The sequence below is a fragment of the Phyllobates terribilis genome, unplaced genomic scaffold, assembly GCF_046119375.1.
Source record: "Phyllobates terribilis strain yellow unplaced genomic scaffold, ASM4611937v1 Scaffold_3__8_contigs__length_932513732, whole genome shotgun sequence".
Taxonomy (NCBI): Eukaryota; Metazoa; Chordata; class Amphibia; order Anura; family Dendrobatidae; genus Phyllobates; species Phyllobates terribilis.
This window is the reverse complement of record NW_027362763.1, coordinates 431422883-431449947: the sequence shown is the minus strand read 5'-3', so window position 1 is coordinate 431449947 and position 27065 is coordinate 431422883. Positions and strand designations below refer to the sequence as shown.

At 42.2% G+C, this 27065-nt stretch overlaps 1 protein-coding gene across 2 annotated transcripts in view; it reads left to right on the top strand.

Moving 5' to 3' along the window:
- RNGTT (RNA guanylyltransferase and 5'-phosphatase) overlaps positions 1 to 27065 on the top strand; it is a 584571-nt gene that overhangs the window by 242138 nt on the left and 315368 nt on the right. For both annotated transcript variants that reach the window (XM_073675692.1, XM_073675691.1), the window contains exon 11: positions 8696 to 8860. In XM_073675692.1, coding sequence (XP_073531793.1) covers positions 8696 to 8860 — 165 coding nt within the window. The remainder of the gene's footprint in view (positions 1 to 8695; positions 8861 to 27065) is intronic.

The following is a 27065-nucleotide window of genomic DNA, read 5'->3' as shown; positions in this document are numbered from 1 at the left end:
TTGTCAGCGTTTTTTCACCCATAGGAAGTGATGGGTGGTGAAAAAAACGCTGAAGAAACGCATCAGCATTTTTGATGGCAAAATAGAATGGGGTTCATTTTTTTCACTGAACTTTATGTACATGCATAAACAGAGACAGAAGGACAGTGAAAAAAACGCAGCAAAACCTGCATTTTTTACGCAGCTGATTTCCTGCCAGAGATCAGTGTTGCTGCAGATTTGTGACGTAAAAAAACACAACATGTGTGAACATAGCCTAAGGGTGGCTTTGAGAATTGACTTATTTTGTGGCCACTAGATTTAAAAACTTGACTAATGTTGGTTCACACGCCATATAGTAGCTATAAAGATGAGTTGATCAATGCAGCATACTTAGAGTACCTGTCACAAAGAAACTTAATGAAGTTGAAAAAACATTTTCCTGAAGTGCTGTGCACATGATCAGGAATTTTCCTGTCAGGATTTGCATTGTGTTTAAATCTGTAGCATGTCAATGCTTTGTGCGTTTTTGCCACGCTTCTCACCCATTGACTTCAATTGAGTCAGGGAAATCTGCAGCAAAAACGCAGGTATAAAAATAATTGTGGATTTGCTGTGGATTTTTTCTGCTTATTTGACTGACTGACTTAATTGAAGTCAATGGTTCAAAAACGCGGCAAAAATGCACAAAGAATTGACCGCGAGTCATAGGCGTCAGCTGATGAGTGACTACTCCTCCCATCAGCCGGCGTCTGTGCTCACAGTGTAAAAAAAAGTTAAAATAAGTCAATATTAATATAAAAAACACATTATACTCACCTCTCCACTGTAATCCAGAGTGTCCCACAGCGATCGGATCACCCGGCAGCACTCTATACACTGACAGGGGCGTGATTGCTCCCTGCAGTGTATAGCGCTGAGCTGCCGGGAGAGAGGTCACGTGTTTCAGCTGATGATCCGTGAATGCTCTAGAAGTGACCGAGATCTTCGTGAGACACTCTGGATTATGTCATCACTTCGGACAGGTGAGGGATATGGTTGTTTTTTATTTTCTGTTTTTTTACAGGGGACAATGGCTTCCGGGGATTAGGCTTTAGGTGAGTATACTGTGCTTTTTATTTTCAACTAAATGATTAAAACAATGTGGACTTTTACTTCAAGTAAAGAATTTTTTTCAGGCCGTGTGTTTATTTCCAAAACTTCACTATGGGGTTAGTAATGGGGGCATCTTATAGACTCGTCTCCATTACTAACCTGGGCTTCATGTCAGCTGGCAATACAAGGCTGACATGAACTCCAACCCTATTTACCCCACTTGCCACCACACCAGGGCAAGTGGGAAGAGCTAGGCTAAGTGCCAGATTTTGCACATCTTATGGATGCGCCATTTCTGGGGCCACTGAGAGCTGATATTATTCGCCTCAGAGGGGGCCAGAATCCATGGCCCCTTCCCTGGCTAATAATGTCAGCTCACAGCTGTCTGTTTAGCCTTTGCTGGTTAGATTTTATAGGGAAACCCTACTTATATTTTTTTCAGGGGTCCCCTTGTAATCTAGCCAGTAAACGCTAAGCAAACCGCTGTGGGCTGTTAATAGCCAGCGAACATTATTGTCTAATGGTCCCTTCCCCAGCTAGTAATATCAGCGCTCAGTGGTTGGCTTTTCCTCTGCTGGTTATGAAAATGATGTGGGAGCCTATGCGATTTTTTTAAATTTAATTCTTCATTTTATTTCATAAACTAACCTGCTGCATATAAATTTCTACAGCGGAGATGCTTGTCTCTGCTGCAGGTTTTGACCAATTGAAATGTCAATGCATGCGGTGGATCTGCATGTACTGACAAAACAAGTGTGGCATTAGGGGTAATGAGATTAGGTGTCGCTGACACCAAGCCCTAGCTTTAGTAATGCAGAGGTGTCAGCCAGACACCCTCATTACTAAACCTGAAAGTAAAGAGCTAAATAAACACACACCGAAAATGAAACACTTGATTTGAAATAAAACAGACATATTCTTTAATCATTTAAATTAATCCAATAGACTCATCCCAAGTCAGACAGTAATCCAACGGTTAAAGCGATGCCCCACTTTTCTTTTTTTCAAATATAGTTAGCTCCAAAAAACATTCATTGCTGTACAAAAACGCTTAAAAAACGCACCAAAAACGCGTTTTTTCCTCAATGTTTTTGCTGCCAAGAGATGCAGAAACCTTCCAGAAATTTCTGCAATCAAACACTATGCGTACCTATTGGCGTTGGCTACATAGGTTGCATTACAGAGAAGTCAATGTCTTAACCCCTTTCTTTTTTGTGACCTAATAGTACGCCATTGTGACCTGGGCCGATTGGACCAATGACGTACTGTTAGGTCATATGGCGCTCGCGCCCGCACACAAGCGGTGCGGGGCGATTGCTGCCGGGTGTCAGGTGATAGTCACAGCTGACACCCGGTGCTATGTGCTGGGAGTGGTTCCGCACAGCTCCCGGCACATTAACACCCTCAATGCTGCGATCAAAGTTGATCGCAGCGTTGCGAGGGGAGGTGATCGCAATACTCACCTCCTCTCCCGGCCTCCAGCGCTGTCTGCCGCGGTTTCCCGGATGTTGCCATGACGACCCGATTTCTTCATAACAACATCCAGGTCACCAGACAGCAGGAAGATATTTTGGTCATGCGCACTGCATGACCAAAATATCTTCTGCATTTGCGGCACTGACAGCCTGTATTGCACAGGGATAGTGCTGCATTCCTGTGCTACACAGGCGATTAGAATAAAAAAAGTGAAAGTCCCATAGTGGGACACAGAATAAAAGTCCAAAAAGTGTTAAAAAATGAAAAAAATAAAAAAAAATAAAATTGTAAAAATATTTAAAAAAAAATAATCCACCAAAAATAAAAATGTAATGTACACATCAATAAATATTATGAAAAAAAACAATAAAAGCACACATATTTGGTATCGCCGCGTCTGGAGCGACCTGACCTATAAAACTGTCCTACTAGTTAACCCCTTTAGTGAACACGGTAAAAAAATAAATAAAAAACGAAGCAAAAAACAATGCTTTATCATCATGCCGCCAAAAAAAAATGAAATAACACGCGATCAAAAAGACGAATATAAATAAAAATGGTACCACTGAAAACGTCATCTTGTCCCGCAAAAAACAAGCCGCCATACCGCTCCCTCAGCCGAAAAATAAAAAAGTTATCGCTCTCAGAATAAAGCGATGCAAAAAAATTTTTTTTTCTATAAAATAGCTTTTATTGTGTAAAAGCGCCAAAACATAGAAAAACTATATAAATTTGGTACCGCTGTAAATGTACTGACCCGAAGAATAACGCTGCTTTATCAATTTTACCACACGCGTAACAGCATAAAAAAAAACCACAAAAACAATTCTGGAATTGCTGGTTTTTGTTTATTCTGCCTCCCAAAAATCAGAATAGAAACCGATTAAAAAATGTCACGTGCCTAAAAATGGCACCAATAAAAACGTCAACTCATCCCGCAAAAAACAAGCAGTCACATGACTCTGTTGGCCAAAATATGGAAAAATTATAGCTCTCAAAATATGGCAATGCAAAAACTAGATTTTACAAAAAAATGCGTCTTTTAGTGTGTGACAGCTGTCAATCATAAAAACCCGATATGATTCTGGTATCTCTGTAATCGCACCGACCCGAAGAATAAAGTTGTCTAATCACTTATACCGCACGAGGAACGGTGTAAAAAATAAACTCTAATGTTAGGGTTGTGTTAGGGTTAGGGTTGTGTTAGGGTTAGGGTTGTGTTAGGGTTAGGGTTGTGTTAGGGTTAGGGTTGTGTTAGGGTTAGGGTTGTGTTAGGGTTAGGGTTGTGTTAGGGTCGTGTTAGGGTTAGGGTTAGGGTTGGGTTGGGCTAGGGTTAGGGTTGGGCTAGGGTTAGGGTTGGGCTAGGGTTAGGGTTAGGGTTGGGCTAGGGTTAGGGTTGGGCTAGGGTTGGTGTTGGGGTTTGGCTAGGGTTGTGTTAGGGTTAGGGTTGGGTTAGGGTTAGGGTTGTGTTAGGGTCGTGTTAGGGTTAGGGTTGGGTTGGGCTAGGGTTAGGGTTGGGCTAGGGTTGGGGTTGGGCTAGGGTTGGTGTTGGGGTTTGGCTAGGGTTGTGCTAGGGTTGGGGTTGGGGTTAGGGTTGGGCTAGGGTTAGGGTTGGGGTTAGGGTTGGGCTAGGGTTAGGGTTGGGGTTAGGGTTGGGGTTAGGGTTGGGCTAGGGATTTTTTTCAAAAGTAAAAAAAAAAATATGACGATATGGTGACTAGTGTTGAGTGCAAGTGCTCGCTACTTGAGTTTGCATCGGGTGCTCGGGTATGCACTGAGTATCACGGGTGCTCAAGTGACATGCTCGAGTCTCCGCCCCACATGCTTCTTGGCCAAAAAAACCTTGCGGGGATTGCCTGCCATGAATGAGCGATCCCCGCATGTTTTTTTTGGGTGTCTAATAACCATGAAACATGCGAGCGGGGACTCGAGCGTGTCACTCGAGCATGCGCGATAACATGGTGCATACCCGTGTACCTGATGCACACTCAAGTAGCGAGCACTTGCGCTCAAGACTAATGACAACTTATTCAATATGATGACCTAATGTTATCAAATTCTGTGTCGTACCTCTGGGTTCAAAATGTTCACTATACCCCTTGATAACATCCTTGAGGGGTGTACTTTCCAAAATGGGGTCACTTATGGGGGGTTTCCACTATTTAGGCACATCAGGGGCTCTCTAAACGTGACATGGCGTCCGCTCTCAATTCCAGCCAATTTTGCGTACAAAAAGTCACACAGTGCTCCTTCCCTTCTGAACTCTGCCGTGCGCCCAAACACAGTATTTTCCCCACATATGGGGTATTGGCGTACTCAGGAGAAATTGCACAACAGTTTTTGGGGTCCATTTTCTTCTCTTACCTTTGTGAAAATAAAAAAATTGGGGCTAAAACATCATTTTTTGTGGAAAAAGTTAAGATTTTTTTATTCACGACTCCATGTTATAAACATCTCTAAAGCACTTGGGGGTTCAGGGTGCTCACCACACATCTAGATAAGTTCCCTGAGGTGTCTAGTTTCCAAAATGGTGTCATTTGTGGGGTTTTTCCACTGTTTAGGCACATCAGGGGCACATCCGCTAAGTATTCAAGCAAATTTTACATTCAAAAAGTCAAATGGCGCGCCTTCTCTTCCGAGCTCTGCCGTGTGCCCAAACAGTGGTTTTCCCCCACATATGGGGTCTTCTTACTCAGGAGAAATTACACAACAAACTGCATGGTGCAATTTCTCCTGTTACCATTATGAAATTGCAAAATTGGGGGCTGAAAAAAACATTTTTGTGGGAAAAATGTGAACATTTTATTTTTACGGCTCAATGTTATAAACTTCTGTGAAGCATCTGGGGGTTCAAGGTGCTCACCATACATCTAGATAAGTTCCCTGAATGGTCTAGTTTCCAAAATGGTGTCACTTGTAGGGGGTTTCCACTGTTTAGGCACATCAGGGGCTCTCCAAACGCAACATGGCGTCTGCTAATTATTCAAGCAAATTTTACATTCAAAAAGTCAAATGGCGCTCCTTCTTTTCCGAGCTCTGCTGTGTGCCCAAACAGTGTTTTTTTCCCCACGTATGGGGTATCTGCGTACTCAGGGGAAATTGCACAATGTTTCCTGTTACCCTTGCGAAAATAAAAAAGATTGGGTCTAAAGTAACATTTTTGTGAAAAAAGTTAAATGTTCATTTTTTTCTTCCACATTCTAAAAATTCCTGTGAAGCACCTGAAGGGTTAATGAACTTCTTGAATGTGGTTTTGAGCACCTTGAGGGGTGCAGTTTTTAGAATGGTGTCACTTTTGGGTATTTTCTGTCATAAAGACTCCTCAAAATCACTTCAAATGTGATGTGGTCCCTAAAAAAAATGGTTTTGTAAATTTGAGAAATCGCTGGTCATCTTTTAAACCTTATAGCTCCCCAATAAAAAAAAATTTTGGTTCCAAAATTGTGCTGATGTAAAGTAGACATATGGGAAATGTTATTTATTAACTATTTTGTGTGATATATCTCTCTGATTTAAGGGCATAAAAATTTTGAAAATTGCAACATTTTCAACATTTTCGCCAAATTTCTGTTTTTCTCACAAATAAACGCAAGTGATATCGAAGAAATTTTACCACAATCATGAAGTACAATATGTCACGAAAAAACAGGGGGATCCGTTGAAGCGTTCCAGAGTGATTACCTCATAAAGTGACAGTGGTCAGAATTGTAAAAATTGGCCCGGTCATTAACGTGCAAACCACCCTCGGGGGTAAAGGGGTTAATGGCATTTGCCATTGCTCATGGCTCTGCATTGAACACTCCACTGCTCTCGCCTCTTCTCTGAGTGACTACTCTAGTGGGACACTGATTAAAGGCTAGATCTTTTACACTGGTGTTTCCCAAACCGTCCCTCATGGCCCCCCACAGGTCATGTTCTGAGGATTTCCTTAGTATTTTCAGGTGAGAGAACCTGTGGCAATCTCCGATGCCTTAATAATAATTCCATCACCCGTGCAATACTAGTGAAATCCTGAAAACATGACTTGTTTGGGGCCGTGAGGATAGGAGTTTAGGATACTCTGCTTTACACTGAACGGTTTTCATGATCTCCCATCTGAGTAGAGAGCCCTGTTCTCTGCCCATAAAGGGTTCTGCAGGCATTAAAATGTGTATGACCATCACGTCAGGTATGTTTAGACTGCTTTCTCCATGTATAAAATACCACTGTCAACTGTTTTAGGTGTCTTTTCATGAAGCTCCGATTCCTCTCTACATTCCTCTCTTAACATGTTCATGTTTGTCGATAATTATATTCCCCAAAATGTAACAATTCTAGGATATATTTTCAAATAATTCCATGTTGTGCCTTTCCTCTGTTATTCCTACTAAAAAAAAAATAGGATAAAAAAAATATGGATAAAAGACAACTGAGTTTTGCAGAGTTGGGGTTGTGTCCCTGAACACTGTGCGCACTGAACAGTGCTGACATTATCAAGTGAAATGGCACAATGCAGAATTCAAAGAAAAGATGCTTAAGAATTGTTTTTTCATGTGGAATACAATTATGCAATGAACAGACATGACAAAGGACTTAATGGCATATAACTTTCCAGATCAAGTGGAGAAAGTGACATTCTGAAATCACTTAATGTTGAGGAAAAAAATGTGAAATAAGTGAATGATTTAATGACAGATTTTTTTTTTAATCAGCTTTTTTCATCAATATTTTCTGAGAGCTATAATTATTAAATTGTTTAAAAATTAACTTTTCCATCGACAGAGCTTATTTACAGGGTTAGTTCTCGCCATCGCTGTAAATGTACCCAATTTGAACAAACTCCTCATAGGGTAGCACTAAAAAACCTCTGTTTTGCTTTAGGCTTCTTTCACTAATCAGTTTTTCTCTTGTACATGAAAAGAAAGCAGACAGATTTTCATCAGTGTGCTGGATAAAATTGATAAAATTTTCATCAATGCTTAGACATTGTGTCAGTCTTGTTTTTCTTTTAGAAAAACAAACCTAATTGTGGTTTCTTAAGCTTCTCCTAGTATTAGACAGTGAAAAAGGGACAGTTCATGGATGTAACCAGTATCATTAGATTGATATTTGTTTTTTTCACTTATTTGTTCACTTAAAGGGAATTTGTCCATATGATCAACCCAACCCTACTAATTTATCTATATGGGCCTACAGATCATAAGAAGCTGAATAATGTGATACCTTGATATCTGCAATCCAATGTTTTATTCCAGAGAAATCCACATTTTTCTTCTATGTAAATGAGCTGTTGAGGGCTATGGGCCAGACGCTGATCTCCATAAGAATCTGCCTCCAGGGCTTATTATAAATGAAAGGGACCATTACCAGTGTGGGACATGTAACTAACGCAGTCCAGTAGAACTGAACTTTGTCTCATAACAAACACGTTAGCTGCTGCAGCTCTCACAGCTCAGCTGTATGGTAACACTACTGCAGCACTGTCTGCCTGTGAGCTGGAAGCTGAAGCTGTGAGGAACCTGCAGATGTGTCAGGTATAATCACACACAGCTCTGCAGTGAGGTCAGGAGAGCAGAGAGCGGCCATTACACATCATATTTTTGCAGACTATCAAGGATGTGTTATTGGGGTCTTGGTTGACTAAAGCAATATTTGCTGAATGTGAAACCTATAAGATTACAGCTCAGATTGTGACATGTAGTTATGTAGCTCCTAAGATAAAAGCTATCAGTTTAAGAGATAACTGATCAAAAAGTACTCTTGGGGTTTTAGCAAATAAAGACATTCAATGAAGTGAAGAGAGATTTTTTGTAAACCTTTATAGAACAGCGCTAGTTCTGATTTATTGCGCCTTCTCTTAACTTATAGTCTGTAGTGAAGGGCATGATCTGAAGGCATTTTATGTATCTTTCATTGTGGGTTGTGTTTTTAGTTAAGTTGGGTAGACGTTAATGGCGTAGACTTTTGTTGGCTGTTTAAATATTTTTGAAAGCTGCTTTTTTTCTTAATAGTGTCATTGTCCTCCATGGAGTCTCTCAATTCTGCTACTAGAATCAGGTTTTTGTTGTCCTTCCCAAGGTCAACACATTGCGACAGATTTCTTGTCTTGTGAATTCTGTTAAACCTTTGGATTTCATTTTAATTGCCCACATTTGTCATTTTTCAGGGACAACCTGTTGGGGACTGTGACTTTAACATCCGTCTGGCTTGCATTGAAAAGGAGATCATTTTTCCCAGACATGAAAAAATGAAGACTGGACATATAGATAAAACCCAGGAACCTTTTAGTGTTCGGAATAAGCCATTTTTTGACATTAACACAGCAAGAAAGGTATGTGTATGAACTAAAAGGGAAAAACTTTCACATTATTTCTTCCAGATCTAGGGTATGTAGAAGTGTGATTCCCTTATGTTTGCAGTTGCATCACTCTTATATCGGTGTGTATCTTTCATCAATTCAAAGGGGTATTGATTATAACCATTTTGGCTTTTTATAAGTTGGTATACTACAAAAATGATGAAATGGCATAGAAACCCAACATATCCACTGTATGACATACACCAAAGACATCCATTTAACCAATATATCTTGAGCTTTTCAGTGTTTTTTTGTGACATATTCATTAAACAGATGACATGGGGCATGGACATGGTGGGCAGATACCTAACAGTGGTATCAGTGGGTTATAATAGCATTACTTTTATGGATATGTCCTATTACATATCCATTACAATGATTCCATTGTAGTCCGTTAGTAATGGATGCAGCCGATAGGCAACTTTCACAGTCTGCATTAACATATACAGTATGTATATGTGCACACACTGAGTATTTGCAGTATATTTTCCTTCACAAAAAGTCAGAGTGTTAGGAAAAATGCTGCCTAAAATTACATGTGGTTTAGGAGCCTTTTTATGCTAATTTTTGATGCGTTTTTACTTGCATTTTTTTTCCTATTCATTTGAATGGGTAAAAAACGCAAAGCCGCTGAAAGAATTGACATGCTACAGATTTGAAAAAACGTTTTGATGGTTAAAAAATTCAAGGAAAAAATACTCAGCAAGTGCGTTCGATTTCAGAAATCTCATTCACTTTATTAGTACTGTAAAGTTCAATGTTTTGTACCCTTGAAAAACACTGAAAAAACAAGACAAGCTCATGCAATGAGAGCTTTTCCCAACATGTATGTCAAAAGTAATCTGTCACCCCCTTGGATGTATGTAACCTATTAATATGAATCTGTCACCCCCTTGGATGTATGTAGCCTATTAATATAGGCATACAGGTTATAGAATGGTTAAAATAGTCATACCTGTATGCCCATATCTGCGGTCTTTTTCAGAAATCCTTTTTTTTTTTTTTTTTTTTTTTATGGTAATGAGTTCTTCCAAGCTTTGGAGCTTGTGGTGTCTGGAAGAAAATACTGCCTCTGGTCTTCATTAGCGTACCAGCCCCTTCCTATCAGCGTCACAGGGCCCTGTGAGGTGTAGTGGTGGCCCCGCAATCCTGCGCCCTGCAGTAGCCTGATTACACTTGACATTTCTGCACTTTTATGAGCATTGGCTTCTTTTTTCTAGTGCACAGGCGCTGGTGAGTCACTGCTTCTTCCACTCCAGTGACCTCAGGTGTGCTCGGTGATAAGGTGTTCACTCCACTCCGATCTTAGTGACTTGCCTGCGCAGAAGAAGGAAGAAGCCAGTGCCCGTAGAAGGGCGCAAACGTCAAGTGTAATTGCTCTGTTGCACATCACAGGACACTGTAACACTGATGGGAGAGGTCTGGTATGCTAATGAAGACCAGAGGCAGAGTTTTCTTCCAGACACTGCACTACCCCAGAGCCTGGAAGAACTCATTAGCATAAGAGGATTTCTGTACAACAAGAGCACAGATATGGGCATACAGGTGTGACCATTTTAAACATTATATAACCTGTATGCCCATATTAATAAGTTACGTAAGTACAAGGGGGCCGTTAATGCAATGTGATCATAGCCTAAGTAGGTAAAAGTATTGTTACACGAGACTGAGGGTGTCAAAGCAGTACCTTTTAAATGGTCACTAAACAAGACAACTTGAAGGTGTTATCCACTACCAGGACAGCCCCTTCTCATTCCTCATGTTTGGCCTCGTTAATATAAAAACGCCTATACTCACCTACAGCGCCTGCTCCATTCCAGTGGTGTCAGGACTCGCGTTCCCAGGGCTAACATGTGGTTATGTCACATGAGCCCAATGCCTAATCACTGTCCCTGCCTTCGGACAAAACAAACATCAAGAGGAAGTCAGAGAGTAGCCACAGCCCTTACTTTCCTGTTGATGTCCCATACGTCTGAGAGCGGGAATAGTGAAGCCGGCACTGATTGGGTGTAGGGCTGTGACGTAACACACTTGAGCCCCAGAAATGAAAGTGCCAACACCGCTGGAACGGCATCGGCACCCAGGGTGAGCATAGGTGTTTTTATTTTAATGGGGCCAAACATAAGGCTTGAGAAGGGGTTGTCCTGGTAGTGGACAACCCCTTTCATTTAATTTAATAATTTTCTATAAATTCTGCATGCAAATTACTTTATCTAAGTGATGTTGCATCTGAAAAATTGCATCAAATTGCCGGCAACTACTGTAGGTGTCTCTTCTGCCTAACTTGCTCTCCACCGCCTGTTGTCAAGTGTAATCAAATGGATTACAGAAAGTGGTGGAATGGGTGGTTGTCTCTCTGCTCCTGCTCTCCTGTCTGTCAAACTGCGTATAAGCATAATAGAGAAGCTGGCTTACAGGTCGGGACAGGCAAGCTATTGGACAAGGGCAGTCACAATGCATACTGGGAAATAAGGGAAAGGAAGTTCTTCCAATTATAGTGCTGGCAGAATGCTTATGAAGAAAATCCACCAACTCAAAGACTGAATGGTAAATACAGAGCATGAGAGACAGGCAGTTCCTGGAGCAATAACGCCAAAGAAGTTTTGACTTGTGGGGGATAAAGGCAGCAGGTACATGTTTTTCTACAGGTTTCTTATTGAAAGGGGCGATACTCTTTATCTTCTTTAAAATTAAAAGCTGCCAAAAAAACCAAAGCAATAAATACAGTTTATTGAAAAAACAACAACAACATATCATAGTGGACAATGTAAAGCAGGGTTCCCCAACTCCAGTCCTCAAGGCCCACCAACAGGTCATGTTTTCAGGATTTCCTTAGTATTACACAGGTGATAATTCCATCACCTGCACAGGCAATAATTCCATCACCTGTGCAATACTAAGGAAATCCTTAAAACATGACCTGTTGGTGGGCCTTGAGGACTGGAGTTGGGGAACCCTGATGTAAAGAACACAAACATGTACAATTAAATAATATAAATTATGTTGGTCTGTGACCGCGTAAACATCCTAATCTTTCCTGCATCTACAGCATTAGAATAGTTAATATAAATGAAACAGTAACTTGTGTCCCAGAATGGGTAAAGTAATAGCACATTTGTCACATATGTCAATTTTGCGAAGACTGAATTACCTTACACTTCTTCTTTTAAACAACAACTCCATTCATCCAGAAAACTAGAAAGACTTATGCTGCATTGTTAGAAGCCATCTAACACCAGACTTGATATTATTAGCAGTCTGCTCTTGTCAGACAAATCCGTTTTTAATATTTCTAATTTCACAGATCAGTAGCTCTAGCGTTGAAAGGGAAAAAAAGTTTAGAAACTTTAATTGTATGACAGAACAGGAGCTAAGACTATAAATCCTCTGTTATCATCCAAAATCAATTTTTTTTCCGTTCGTGTTGACATGAAAACGTAACATTTCTAGGTTGCTCGCTGTCATAGAGTCAAGCTAGAAAATTAGTACAAGTCGTGGTTTTCTAACGCTGTCAGTGCCACAGTAGAGAGGAACAGTTGCCTGCAGATACTTGTCAGCCTCCCAAAGAGCCGGCTAGATCAGGAAAGATAGCGGAATCCTGCTCCTCTAAGTGATGATCATATTTCATCCCAGTAAATAATGAGAGATGAGGGCCGCTGGAGACACTGTTTTCTTATCATAACGTGCCGGGCTTTATTTTTATACTGGAGTATTTATAGACTAATAGTTTACTTGTCTGTTCTGCTGAAATGTAAATATCTACAATAGGGTTAGACCTGTTTTTCTGCCTTAGTATATTATGGGGACATCGTAACAGAGTGTATTGAGACCCCTCTATTAACTAGAGAGGAGAACCACAGCAAGGAGTGTCTCCCATTCCCTGTATGCAACTATACATTACACATCACCTGCATAATATGGCCTCTGGTCTTTATCTGGAAAACCTTCATAGGCTGGACTAAAACAGGAAGGGGCCAATTAATTAAAGGGAAGCTATCAGCTGGCCTCCCCCAACCCCCCCAAACCGCCACCATGAATTTATTGAACCCTATATCTATTCTCTAACGAGTCCCTTTTCGTGGCTCATTGATTGCTGAATCACTATAAAATGAATATTAAAAATGCTTTCGATATGCTAATTATAGGATGACCAGTCATGGGGGCATTGATTTCCCCAGACTAATCTTTCCACTAATCATGTTTGCACACCTATGTGAGCATAGGTTACTTGATTTGCAAGAGTGTGGTCACTGCTGGCTCTTTCCAAATTTCGCAGATTCACGCTACATTCTGCCTCCCTTGCAATGCGCAGTGAAGCCAAGTGTACACTCCCTGGCTTCACTGACACACTGGCGGGAGGTCTTACATCCCCCTATATACCAATAATGAAACACATAACCCAGAAGTGAGGTGTGTGTTTCATTGGTGGTGTATTAGAGATGTAAAACCAGCTTTGAATTGTTTTACTGACGACTGCATGGAGCTCCTCCGTGGCTGGCTGAGTCCGGCATGACTGCTGCCTTCCTGGCCATGTGCAGTGCACCAGTGAAGCGACAGCAGCGTCCAGTCACATGACCGCAAGTACGCAGTTTGCATACTTCCGGCTACATTCTGACTAGACATGCTCAGCCTCGCACAGACTTGTTTTTTCCTCTTTGTTCCAAGAGCCATAACTTTATTTTTCCATCTACATAGCTGTATCAGGATTTGAGTTTTGTCGGACAAGTTGTATTTTTGAATGACATCATTCATTTTATTTATTTTTTTTATTTACCATGTTCACTATATGGTAAAACGGACTAGGCGCTATAATTCTGCAGGTCAGTACAAGTAATACATGCCAACCATGTATAGCTTTTTTTATTTAAGTGGTGAAAATAAATTCTGAAATTTGTAAGAAATTTTTTTTTGCTTGTGATGCCATTTTCCGAGATCCGTAACGTTTTCATTTTTCGAAATATGGGGCTGTGTGAGGGCTTATTTTTTGTGCCCTGAGCAGATGGTTTTAATGATACCATTTTGGGATAGATAAAGTGTTTTGATCGCCTATTATTGCAGTTTATTGCAATGTTCTGGCAGCCAAAAAACGTAATTCTGTTTTGTTTTGTTTTTTCTTCTTGTTCTTGTTAGAATCCGCAGCATGTTCATTAATTTTGCGGAAGCGCTGCGGAATCAATGTGCGGATGGTACCCAAGTCTGGATGAGAGGAGACTCTCATCCAGACCTGGTTACCAAAGAACCTGTAAAAAAAAGAATAAAATAAAGTTTATACTTATCTTCTGATGTTTTCCCTCCGTCGCGCTGTTGTCTGAAGGACCTGCCACGTCATTGAGTCATGTGACCCACCACATGACTCAATGACGTCACCGCAGGTCCTGCACACAACAGCGTGAGCCGCTCAAGACTCCGGACGGGGCAGAGAATGCATCAGAAGGTGAGTATAAAGTTTATTTTTTTATTTTTTACCATTCTGAACAAGTTGTCAAGCACTTTTCCAAGTGATGCTTGGAGAAGTGCTTGATAACCCGCATGCGGAAATGCATGCAAAGACGCCTCACAAACGCTTCTACCTGGCGGGAAAACCGCATGTAATATCCGCATGCGATTTTCCCGCCAGGGAGAAGCGTAAAAAATATGCTTCAGGTCCGCAACGTGGGCACATAGCCTTACGCTGTTTATAGATCGGATTTATTTTATATTTTGATACATCGAGCTTTTACACATGCAGTGATACCAAATATTTGTGTTTCTTATTTTTTAATTTTATTTTTAATGAGGCGAAAGGAAGGGGGTTTCAACTTGTGTATGTGTTTGTTTTGTTTTTTTTCCATTTTTTTTCCCCCGCTTTTTTGTTACTGTTTGTTTGTCCTCTTAGGGGCATTGAGGTACAATCGGAGGCTCTCTCCTCCTGTACCAGTCGCCATCACGTTTTGTTAAAGATGATTGTAATTGTTCATGTATGTATAACCCCTTTTTTTTTACATGTAAAGCGCCATGGAATAAATGGCACAATAATAATAATAATTGAAGCTACGATCGTCCGATCCCTTGTGCTATGTACATTGCAGTGCATAAGTACTGCTATATATAGAGAAAATAATAATCTCCTATGAGCACCAGCAATGGGCTGGCTTTTATAGGAGTATTGTAATGAAATGTGTTGTCATGACAACCAATCGGCGCCTTGCGATCACGTCACGGCACGTTCATGGGATTGTGGAATGATGCACTTCCCCTCCACTCTGTCGGGGCTTGTTAAATGCCGCTGTCAGAGATTGACAGCCCGATTGAACAGGTTAACAGCCGCTGGCAGAGCTCCACTCCACACATGGCTGTTAAAGGCATCTGATGGCAGATTAAATCAACCATCATGTGCTGGGAAAGTCAGGAACACGAGGGATTAGGCAGGCCACTGATTTCAAGCAGACAAAAGACAAGCTTTCAAGCAGAAAGACAAAGGATCTCTGCTTCCGAAAAGCATCAAATAGTGCAATGTCTTGGACAAGGTATCACAACATTAGATATTTAACGAAAACATAAGCGTGATTATCGCCTTGTGAAAAGATTCGTGGCTGATACAGAACACAGACTGGTTCATGCAGATAAAGGCATAATCATGAAGGTTTCTGCCAGACAAATCGGATTAAGAGAGCAGTTGCTAAAATATCATTACAAAGCAGCAAACAGAGATCTGAAGCTACTGATGCCTCTGGAGTCTCAAGATGTAAGGTCCCTGAAGGAGTGAAAATTACCTTGACAAAAGTATATTTAGTCTAACTGACTACTTTCTTCCATTTAACAAAAAGAACTGTGCCATCCGTAGCAAAATCATCTTTAAGCATGACAATGCACCATCTCATGCTGCAACGAATACCTCTGAGTCTTCGGTTGCTATGGGCATAAAAGGAAAGAAGCTCAAGGTGTGGCCACCATCCTCCCCTGGCCTCAACCCTATTGAGAACTTTTGGAGTATCCTCAAGTAAAAGATCTATGATGTGAACTGCCTCCCACTATCAGAACATCCGCTCTGTGAGGCCATTCTGACATCCTGCAAAGAAATTCAAGCAGAAGCTATCTGAAGACTATTAGGTTAAATGGATGTAAGAATTGTGAAGATGATCTAAAAAGAAAGGGGTCCTTTGGTAACATGTAACGTGGCCAGCTAAGATGTTTTTGATTGAAAAGGCTTTTGATTTCAGTAAATGTGACCTCTTAATGCTGCAAATTCAACAAATGATCATTTTCAGTTGTTTACAACCTATACAATGTTTGGAAGCTCTGTTTTGCATAATAATTTGGAAAAGTGCATTTTGACTTTTTTTTTTTTTTTAGTTTTGAAAAAAATTACTGTCATCATTTGAAGGTTTGTCCAATTGACTGCATGGCATATATAAATGAACTATATTGCTTAAATTGTTTTATGCCCATAAGTTTTTGAAAATTTCAACTACCGTATATACTCGAGTCTAAGCCAACTTTTTCAGCACATTTTTTATGCTGAGAAAGCCCCCCTCGGCTTCTATCCGGGTATACACTGTGGTATATACTATGCTGGCCGTGGAAGGTGGTGATGGGGGGGGGGGGGGTGGTTTGCGGCCACGGAGGAGCAGGGCACAGGCAGTAGCCAGCTGCTGCAGCTACCACGTGTGACTGCTACTAAAAGAAATGAATATTCACTCTTCTCCACGCCCATGGGAGTGGAGAGGAGTGAATATGCATTTTCTTTAATAGCGCGCAGTGTCAGCCGCAGCACTGCAGCAGCGCAGCGATCCTCTGTGCCCACTATTAGAGAGTATGAATATTCACTCTTCTCCACTCCCATGGGCGTGGAGAAGAGTGAATATTCATTCTCTTTAGTAGCGAGCACAGAGGATCGCTGAGACGCAGCATGAGCTGTGGCCACTGCTGACACTGCGTGCTGTTAATGAAAATTAATATTCACTCTTCTCCACGCCCATATCCCCACAGCTAACCTCAGCATCTAAGGGCACATGGCAGTGACATCATGCGCTGCTCAGATGCTGAGATCATCTGCTGGCAGACAGGACGCAGCACTGGAGCAGAGTGGAGGAAGGTGAGTAGAAGTGTTTATTTTTTTCATGTGTGCAGTGATGGGGGGTGGGCATCCTTACCTGGATGGGGATGAGGGGTCCATGCATACCAGGATTGGTGATGAGTGGGCCATGCATGCCAGGATTTGGAGATGAGGGGGCCATGCATGCCGGGATTTGGAGATGAGGGGGCCATGCATGCCAGGATTTGGAGATGAGGGGGCCATGCATGCCAGGATTTGGAGATGAGGGGGCCATGCATGCCAGGATTTGGAGATGAGGGGGCCATGCATGCCAGGATTTGGAGATGAGGGGGCCATGCATGCCAGGATTTGGAGATGAGGGGGCCATGCATGCCAGGATTTGGAGATGAGGGGGCCATGCATGCCAGGATTTGGAGATGAGGGGGCCATGCATGCCAGGATTTGGAGATGAGGGGGCCATGCATGCCAGGATTTGGAGATGAGGGGGCCATGCATGCCAGGATTGGGAGATGAGGGGGCCATGCGTGCCAGGATGGGGAAATTTATCAATAGCTGCTGCATTTCCCACCCTAGGCTTATACTCGAGTCAGTAAGTTTTCCCAGTTTTTTGTGGTAAAATTAGGTGTCTCGGCTTATATTCGGGTCTGCATATACTCGAGTATATTCGGCTGTGATCCCACCCCAGCACTGACTGACAGCCGACTCAGCAGTGTACCAGTGTTCTGAGTGTTGATCGAAGCTGTGCCGGCCACGCCTCAACAACTGGAAGCCAAAGAATGCCAGAAGGCATAAAGTTCATTTTCTGCCTGTAGCTGGGGCTTCAGTGCGGAGGCCGCACAGCTTTACAGCGCTATAAACCTGCAGATTAACAGCGTTTGGGGACATGACCGGTTCCCTTCAATTTCTAACTTCTGTAATAATCTACGAAATTTATCTGTCAAGTGAATTACATTAATTTCAGTTTCTCAAAGGGACATGCATAGCCCTGTAGTGTTTATGTGGAAATGCAGGAACTAGTTTAGAATAGTTTAAATAAAATTCGCTGCCACATTAAAATATAAAAAGAAGTTATGCAGACCAGAAGGAGGAATACATTTTCCAAACATTAGTAGTCTTTTTTTTCTGATATGTTACAGTATATGTCGCATACACAATACACTACCTATCACTCATACAGTGGATTGAAGAAAGTTTTAGCATCCCATGTGATTTGAGGGCATTACTCCATACAAAGGTGGCAAATCTTCCTTATTTGGTTAAATGTTTAACCCTTTTGTGGAATATCACAGTCATCATAGTCACATGGAAGGAGGTTCAGAGGACAAATGCCCTTTTTCTAATTCCAAAGGTGTGCCATTGTGGGTCCACACAGAGATCCTGTAGAACGGGGAGGGTGGATAGAGCGTTACAGAAAAAGACCTACCTGGCTGCACATCAGGGAGCATGAATCTAATGACAAGTTTTCCTGTAAAGGCGCAGTCAGACAGCCATATTTCCCATGCAAGGATTGCATCGCAATCCTCAGACTGGCCATTGGCTCTCCTGACCGGAACGTAACAGCATGTTTGTCTGTTCAGCTGTCATGCTCCGGTCAGGAGAGCCAATGGCCAATCTGAGGATTGCGATGCGATCCGCGCTCAAGTCAGCCATCTGAATGCGCTCTAAATGTAATTTGTGAAGCAATAAATATATTTCCAAAACCTTCCTTTATTCCAATCACAGATTCAGGTCTCCTAGGTGACCAATTAAAAAAAAAATAAATCTAAAACTTCCCAAAATTATAAGGAAGAATATGTAAAAAAATTAAAATTGCACACATTTGCCATTCTTAACCGTCAAAAATAATAAGATATGAATGTATTTTTGACATTTTGTGAGCGCTGAAAATAAATTAAAATTGCAGAATGACTGTTTTCTGGTCACTTTGCCTCCGTCATATATAACCACAAAATAGTACGAATGAAACAACTCGTGTTGCAAAAAAGCAAGCCCTTACACAACTCTATCAACCAAAAAGTAAAAATAAATAAATATACGTTATATTCGATCCTTAGAGTATGGCAACACAAACCTATATACTGTGTATGTGTACATATAATAGAATAGATTTTTCTTTCCTTTACTTACAAAAGCATGGAAAATATGTACATGCGTTATCACTATAACTATATTGACTCGTAAAACAAATTTGTCATTTTACTGCAAAGTGAATGCTGTAAACACAAAGCAAAAAAATAAATATATATTTTTTTCCTTTATTCAATACATTAATTAATGGTCCAGCAAAAAAACAAGTCTTCATGCTGTTTTGTTGATGGGGGGGAAAAAAAACCTGATGGGTCTTTGAAGGTGAGGATGAAAAAAACTGAGGGGGAAAAAAAATAAAAAATGGCAACTTTCTTAAGGGGTTGAAAATTAATTCCATCTTTAACGTAGTATACTGAACCTAAAATTCCATGTTGTTAGAAAGTGAACATTTACAAAGGGAGGAGAATATGTCTAACATGCCAAGTGAGTGGTACCAATTTTCTTGCTTACCAAGTTGATTTGGAAACGATTTGCATAATTTTCACTGACCTTTAATTACCGGCATCTAAACTCACAACTGATAAATTTCCACTTGTGTACTATGAATTAAAAAAGTGCGGTATTTGTTTCTTTTGTGTGTCATTTACATTGGTATATATATCTCCTCGACCCTCTACAATCTGGTTTCTGCTCTTTGCACTCCACTGAAACTGCCCCCACTAAAGTCTCTAATAATCTACTAACAGCTAAATCGAATGGTCACTGCTCCCTGCTGATTCTCCTTGATCTCTTTGCCGCATTTCACACTGTGGATCATCAGCTCCCCATCACTATGCTCCGTTCTATAGGCCTCAAGGAAACCGTTCTCTCCTGGTTCTCCTCCTACCTTTCTGACCACTCCTTCACTGTATCTTTTGCCGGCTCCTCTTCCTCTCCTCGTCCCCTTACTATCGGAGTTCCGCAGAGCTTAGTCCTAGGCCCCCTCCTCTTCTCTCTATACACTGCCCCTATTGGGCAAACAATCAGCAGGTTTGAGTTCCATTATCATCTCTATGCTGATGACACCCAATTATACACTTCTTCCCCTGACATCACCCCTACCTTAATACAAAATACCAAGGATTGTCTGTCTGCTGTCTCTAACATCACGTCCTCCCTCTATCTTAAACTGAATCTCTCCAAAACTGAACTTTTTGTGTTTCTCCCCTCTACTAACCTAACTCTACCTAACATCAAAATTACCTTGGAGGGTTCAACCATAACTCCCAAGCAGCACGCCCACTACCTTGGGGAATATTCAACACTAACCTTTCCTTTACTATAATAATAATAATAATTTTTATTTTTATAGCGCCAACATATTCCCCAGCACTTTACAATTTTACTCCCTATATCCGATCATTCACTCACTCTTGTCACCTGCATCTTAAAAACATCTCCAGAATCCAACCTTTTCTCACCTTTGAAACTGCTAAAACTCTTACTGTCGCTCTTATTCACTCTCATCTGGATTACTGCAACTCTCTTCTCATTACACTAGTTGCTCAATCGCTTCAGGGTCCAATATAAACTCATCGCTCTCACCCACAAACCTCTCCACAGTTCTGCACTGCCTTATATCTCCTCTCTCATCTCTATCGCCCTACATGTGCCCTCCGTTCTACAAATGACCTAAGACTAACATCCCCCATAATCTGAACCTCGCACCACCGTCTCCAAGACTTCTCTCGTGCTGCTCCAGTTCTCTGGAATGCACTACCATAGACGATCCGACTGATGCCTAGCCCCCATTTCTTCAAGCGCGCTTTAAAAACCCATCTCTTTAAACAAACTTACCACCTTAACTACTAAGTAAACTAACTTTCCCCTGTTCCCTCCTTCTAAATATTATTCTGAATCTGCACCCTACTAGTCATCTGTCTTCACACCCTTCATGCACAAGATAACTGCTCTCGATACTTGATTATTGCACTTAAACATATTGTCTGATGACCGGATCATGCAACTTTATATGAAAATCCCTATTTATTATAATTGCCAGACCTGAAATAACAAGCACTTTTCACCTATTGTGTCCCCCCATTTCCCTGTAGAATGTAAGCTTGCGAGCAGGGACCTCAATCCTAATGTAACTGTTTAAACTGTCTCACCTTGTATTGAATTTATTGTTTGTACATGTCCCCGCTTAATTGTAAAGTGCTGCGGAATATGTTGGCGCTATATAAATAAAAATGATTATTATTTTCCTGGCAGGAGAAACAAGGAAAACCTGTGTAGCTAAACTCTACTATGCAGAGTAATTATTTATTGCGATCATTAACCCCATTCCGCAAATGAATGTAACTGTATGTCAAGATTGGAAATGATTTCCCTCAATCTCACAGTTATGTCTCAGGAGTGGCACAGGCTCAGGAATTGTGCCCATTAGTAGTGTCACTTTGTTGTCCATTGGCACCCCGCAGCACAATCACTGGATAACAGTTTTTGCTAGAGCATCAGAGAGATCTAACAATGGCCTCCATGCCTTCCGTAAACGTCAACTCTACTGTAGCTTGTATAGTGTATTGTCAATGTGATCACAGGATTACATGTTCAAGTTCCCTTGTGGGACTAGTAAGTATTGAAAAAAAAAATGTTTTCAAGTGTAAAATAAAAAAAAATGCATATTAAAAAAAAAAAAAAACCGCTAAATCAAAATTGTAGTAATAAAAAAATATTTTAATTGTAAAAAAAAATAAATATATCCAAACCCTCGCAAAAACAACACATATTTGGTATTGTGAATTCGTAATGTCCTGCATTATAAAACTATCTTATCATTTATTATGCATGGGCAAGGCCGTAAAAACAAATGTGCAAAATGTTGCCAGAATTACTGTTTCTGTTCATCTTGCCTCACAAAAAAGTAAATAAATTATCAAAAGCTGAAAATTAAAAAAAACAAAGTGTTAAAATTCCTGTTTATTTATGTTCCTCCTCATAGTTTTTGAAAGTTTAATTAGCCAAATGTTTCCATTGTCAGATACAACACATGCTATGTTCACATAGCGTTTGCCCCTACCTTCATTGGCTTCCTTGGGGCCATGGTTTTTTTCAACTTGACTTAATTATTTTTTTCTGGACAGCTTATCAAAAAATCACGGACTTATCTTTTTTACTTTACACATTGCAAAACTATATTAAATCATAAGTGACATACTGTATCTACTGACCATAATTATGATATGAAGACCTCATCTGCATTCGCTGTAAACTATAAAATGATGAGAATTACAGTCAAACAATTCTGTATAAGTTTCTTCAGTTTCAAAAAAAATCACGGAAGCCTTAAAAATGTTTATAGGGCAAAAAAATGCCCTATTTTTACAAACAGTTCTGGAATTTCTGCATGGTTGGCAACCCTGGTTGGGGATTGATTCTGAATCCGCACAAAACGGGATTCGGTCCATGGACAGTAATCATGCCGACGGAGTCGGTGTGCTCTGACATAATTTTCAGCCCTATGCACTTATTGGAGTAGGGCAGCAAGATGTAGCAGTGTACGTTTTGCTGCGGGCCTCAACTCAAATGATGCATAACAGAGCACACTGTGACTCCGTCTGCCTCATCATGTTCAATGGCCCCTTCAGCGTATATGCCTGTACCTCATTTTGCGGGGGTTCGGATGTAAGCCCTAACGGAGCCACTGAACATGAGGGCAAATGTGTTGTGAACCCGGCCTAATCCTGAAAAAAACCTAGCCCTCATATGACTGTTGCCAAAAAACATTAGAAAAAAAAGTTATGACTCCTAGAACATGACATTAAGGTTAAGTTCCTATGATGAGTTATAAGTGAGGTTTTCACACTGTTCCGGCTATGTGGATGGAATTTCTGAAAATCTCATGCCCACTTTTTTTTTACGCTGTGTAAAAAGCGCGATAAAAATGGAAGTAACCTAATTTACCTAGTAAGTGCACAAATGTTCCAAAAATTCTACAACATAAAAAACCTCACCAAATATTTATTGTGTGATTGTAGCCTAAAGAAGTTTTTTTTTTTTTTTTTTTTTTTTATATAACAAAAGGCCAAAACTTATACCTAGTAAACTGTATATACTACAACTTGTGTGTACACAAATAAGGTCAGCAAGGTATTTTATTAAATATGAAAGCTGAAAAGGCACTTATAAAGGGAATTTTAAAAACATGCATGATGTAGACCACCAGTAACACTACAATGGAATGGACCAGAACCATGGCAAAAACGGCCATAGTGGGTTGGTTCAGTCCTAAATCGTACAAAGGCCAACGCTGGAGGCAGACACAATATCAGTGCTGAATAGGAGTAAGTAATAAAGCCCTAGATTGTAAAAGATCATTGAATCTCCACAAAAAAGGACATACAAATAATATGGTATTCGGATCTAAAAGTGTGATCTAGACCAGTGTTTCCCAAACTCCAGTCCTCACAAACGCCAACAGGTTATGTTCTCTGGATTTCCTTAGTATTGCACACTTGGTGGAAGTATCATCAAGGCATCAAGAATTCTCTCACTTGTGCAATATTAAGGAAATCCTGAGCACATCACATTTGGTGCGCTGTGAGGATGAGGAAACACTGATCTAGACAAACCCATCAAGTGAGAGTTCCGAGGAGCCCTTCCACAGTGTCTACTGTATACATTTGGACCTCTCTTGTTGGGTTTGTCTAGCTCATACTTTTAGATCCGGATACCGCATTATTTCTCTGTCCCTTTTCTTGGCAATTGATGATCTTTTACAATCTAGGGCTTTATCATTTCCTGGTATTCGTCACTGTTATCTGCCTCCAGCATTGGTCTTTGTATCAGTTCTAGTGTTGATCGAGCACTAAAATGCTTGGGTGCTCGAAGCTCGGGCCGAGCTCGCCGTGATACTCGGGTGCTCGACCCGAGCAACGAGCCCAATGTTAGTCTATGGGAGACCCGAGCATTTTTGCGGTGGCACCCCCGGCAGTCTTTTAAAAGCCTAACAAGTGCCCAAAACGATAGTGACATTGCTCAAATGACATGGGGACAGCATGGGGATCGCCCCAGGAAGCATTTCTGACCCCCAGGTCACTGCTGTCAACAACGTGGTCAGAGGTATTAAGCCACTTTTACGGGCTCACAATAAAACGTTCAAAAACGAAACTGAAACTTTTTTCCTGTGAAATATGTTAAGGAATTTCTTTTCCAGGGTAAAGACTTGTGTATAAGGTAAAATAACCAAAAACAAAAATACCCCTCCACACCATGGGCTATGTTCACAAGTAGCATTTTTTTATGCGTTTTTGCACTTTTGTATTGCTTTCAACTGTGACAAATGCATTCACCGGGAAATGTCATTTTAACATTTTACAACCTTATCTGGCCATGTGCTGTGTGACACATGCATAAAGTGCTGAAAAGACACGGGAACTGCATGGGGAAGACCCCTGGAAGCATCTCTGACACCCAGGTCACTGTCTAAAAGTGTGCCCATCATAAGTGATCCTTGCCGCATCAGAAGATGCAGACTTGCAACTATCCCCGTGCAAGTTCTAGTCCCAGGGCAGTGTTCAATTGTACCTCCCCCATTCCTTGCAATACAAGCGCAAGTATGCAGCCTGCCACCCACCCACCCCCAGGCTGCAATACTATACTGCTTGCTTGCACTTGAAATTGGACCTTTCAGGCATGCGGAGGCGGAATCTGGCCACCACGTCATGGCTGCCTGGAATCCATACTCAGTCCTCAGCCGCCCGGCGGCCGGGTGTCCATGCTCTGTCCCCAGCCGCCCCACGGCCGGGTGTCCACACACTGTTCCCAGGCGCCTGGGGGCAGCTGGGTGTCCATGAACGGTCCCCAGCAGCCCCTATTTCTCCTTGGAACATCCCCCCACACACTTTTCTTTGCCCGGCCTGCTTTAGGGCAGCATTGGACGAGCCCACCAGAGAACCAGACTCCTCCGGTGGGCCCTGGCTTCTCCATCAGGGGAGTTGAGAGTGCCAAGGTGAGGAGCATGATGATGATGACAGAAGTTAGCATCTGCTTTGTTTTCTTTTAATGCAAGTGTAAATGTGCAGCCTGTCACCCACCCACCCCCAGACTGCAATGCCATACTGCTAGCTTGCACTTGAAATGGGGCCTTTTAGTTTGGAGGAGGCCGAAGCTGGCCACTACCTCATGGCTGCTTCAGCAGCGAGGTATCCATACTCAGTCCCCAGCCACCCCTATTTGTCTTGGTGTGCCTTATACATAAGATTAAGCGCGTATACCAAAACATTACCTGTGCCCTCCCCAGTGCATTTAGTGGGAAGGAGAGCCTCTTCCGCTGTAGTGTGTGCATGCCAAACCCCTGTTCATGGTAAATGCGAAGATGCCTCCCACCCTGCACCTGTCATTGCAGACTTGCAACTATCCCCGTTCAAGTCCTTGTCCCAGGGCAGTGTTCAATTGTACCTCTCCCATTCCTTGCAATGCAAGCGCAAGTATGCAGCCTGCCACCCACCCACCCTCAGGCTGCAATACTATACTGCTTGCTTGCTTGCACTTGAAATTGGGCCTTTTAGGCATGTGGAGGCGGAATCTGGCCACCACGTCATGGCTGCGTTGGCGGCCTGGAATCCATACTCAGTCCCCAGCCGCCCGGCGGCCGGGTGTCCATGCTTGGTCCCCAGCCGCCCCGCGGCCGGGTGTCCACGCACAGTTCCCAGCCACCTGGGGGCAGCTGGGTGTCCATAAACGGTCCCCAGCAGCCCCTGTTTCTCCTTGGAACATCCCCCCACACACTTTTCTTAGCCCGGCCTGCTTTAGGGCAGCATTGGACGAGCCCACCAGAGAACCAGACTCCTCCTGTGGGCCCTGGCTTCTCCATCAGGGGAGTTGAGAGTGCCAAGGTGAGGAGCATGATGATGATGACAGAAGTTAGCATCTGCTTTGTTTACTTTTAATGCAAGTGTAAGTGTGCAGCCTGCCACCCACCCACCCCCAGACTGCAATGCCATACTGCTAGCTTGCACTTGAAATGGGGCCTTTTAGTTTGGAGGAGGCCGAAGCTAGCCACTACCTCATGGCTGCTTCGTCAGCGAGGTATCCATACTCAGTCCCCAGCCGCCCCTATTTGTCCTGGTGTGCTTTATACATAAGATTAAGCTCGTATACCAAAACATTACCTGTGCCCTCCCCAGTGCATTTAGTGGGAAGGAGAGCCTATTCCGCTGTAGTGTGTGCATGCCAAACCCCTGTTCATGGTAAATGCGAAGATGCCTCCCACCCTGCACCTGTCATTGCAGACTTGCAACTATCCCCGTTCAAGTCCTTGTCCCAGGGCAGTGTTCAATTGTACCTCTCCCATTCCTTGCAATGCAAGCGCAAGTATGCAGCCTGCCACCCACCCACACCCAGGCTGCAATACCATACTGCTTGCTTGCTTGCTTGCACTTTAAATTGGGCCTTTTAGGCATGTGGAGGCGGAATCTGGCCACCACGCCATGGCTGCGTCGGCGGCCTGGTATCCATACTCAGTCCCCAGCCGCCCGGTGGCCGGATGTCCCCGCTTGCTCCCCAGCCTCCAGGGGGCGGCCGGGTGTCAATACTCAGTCCCCAGCCACCCCTATTTGTCCCGGTAACCTTTCCCATACTTTTCTTAGCCTGGCCTGCTTTAGGGCAGCATTGGCCGAGCCCACCAGACACCAGACTCCTCCGGTGGGTCCTGGCTTCTCCATCAGGGGAGTTGAGAGTGCCAAGGTGAGGAGCATGATGAGGATGATAGAAGTTAGCATCTGCTTTGTTTTGTTGGAATGCAAGCGCATGTATGTAGTAGCGGCTAGGCCTGAGGTGGTCAGCGTTTTGGCGCATATCCTACCTCCTCCGAGGATTGCTGGATGTTTTCCTGCTACTATCCCAGTTCTATGACTCCCGTTAAAACAAAGCTTCAGGTGATAAATGATGGATGAGGTAGTGGCAAAGGAGAAAGAGCAGGAGGAACAGGGACCATTCACATCAATATCAGGCCAGTCAACCAGATATGTCTTGTAGGATATGTTTCTGTAACAAAAGGAGCGGTTCGGCTACACAGTTATAGGGCATACAGTGAGTGCAATGCCTACCAAAAATTTAGAGGCACTCCAATGC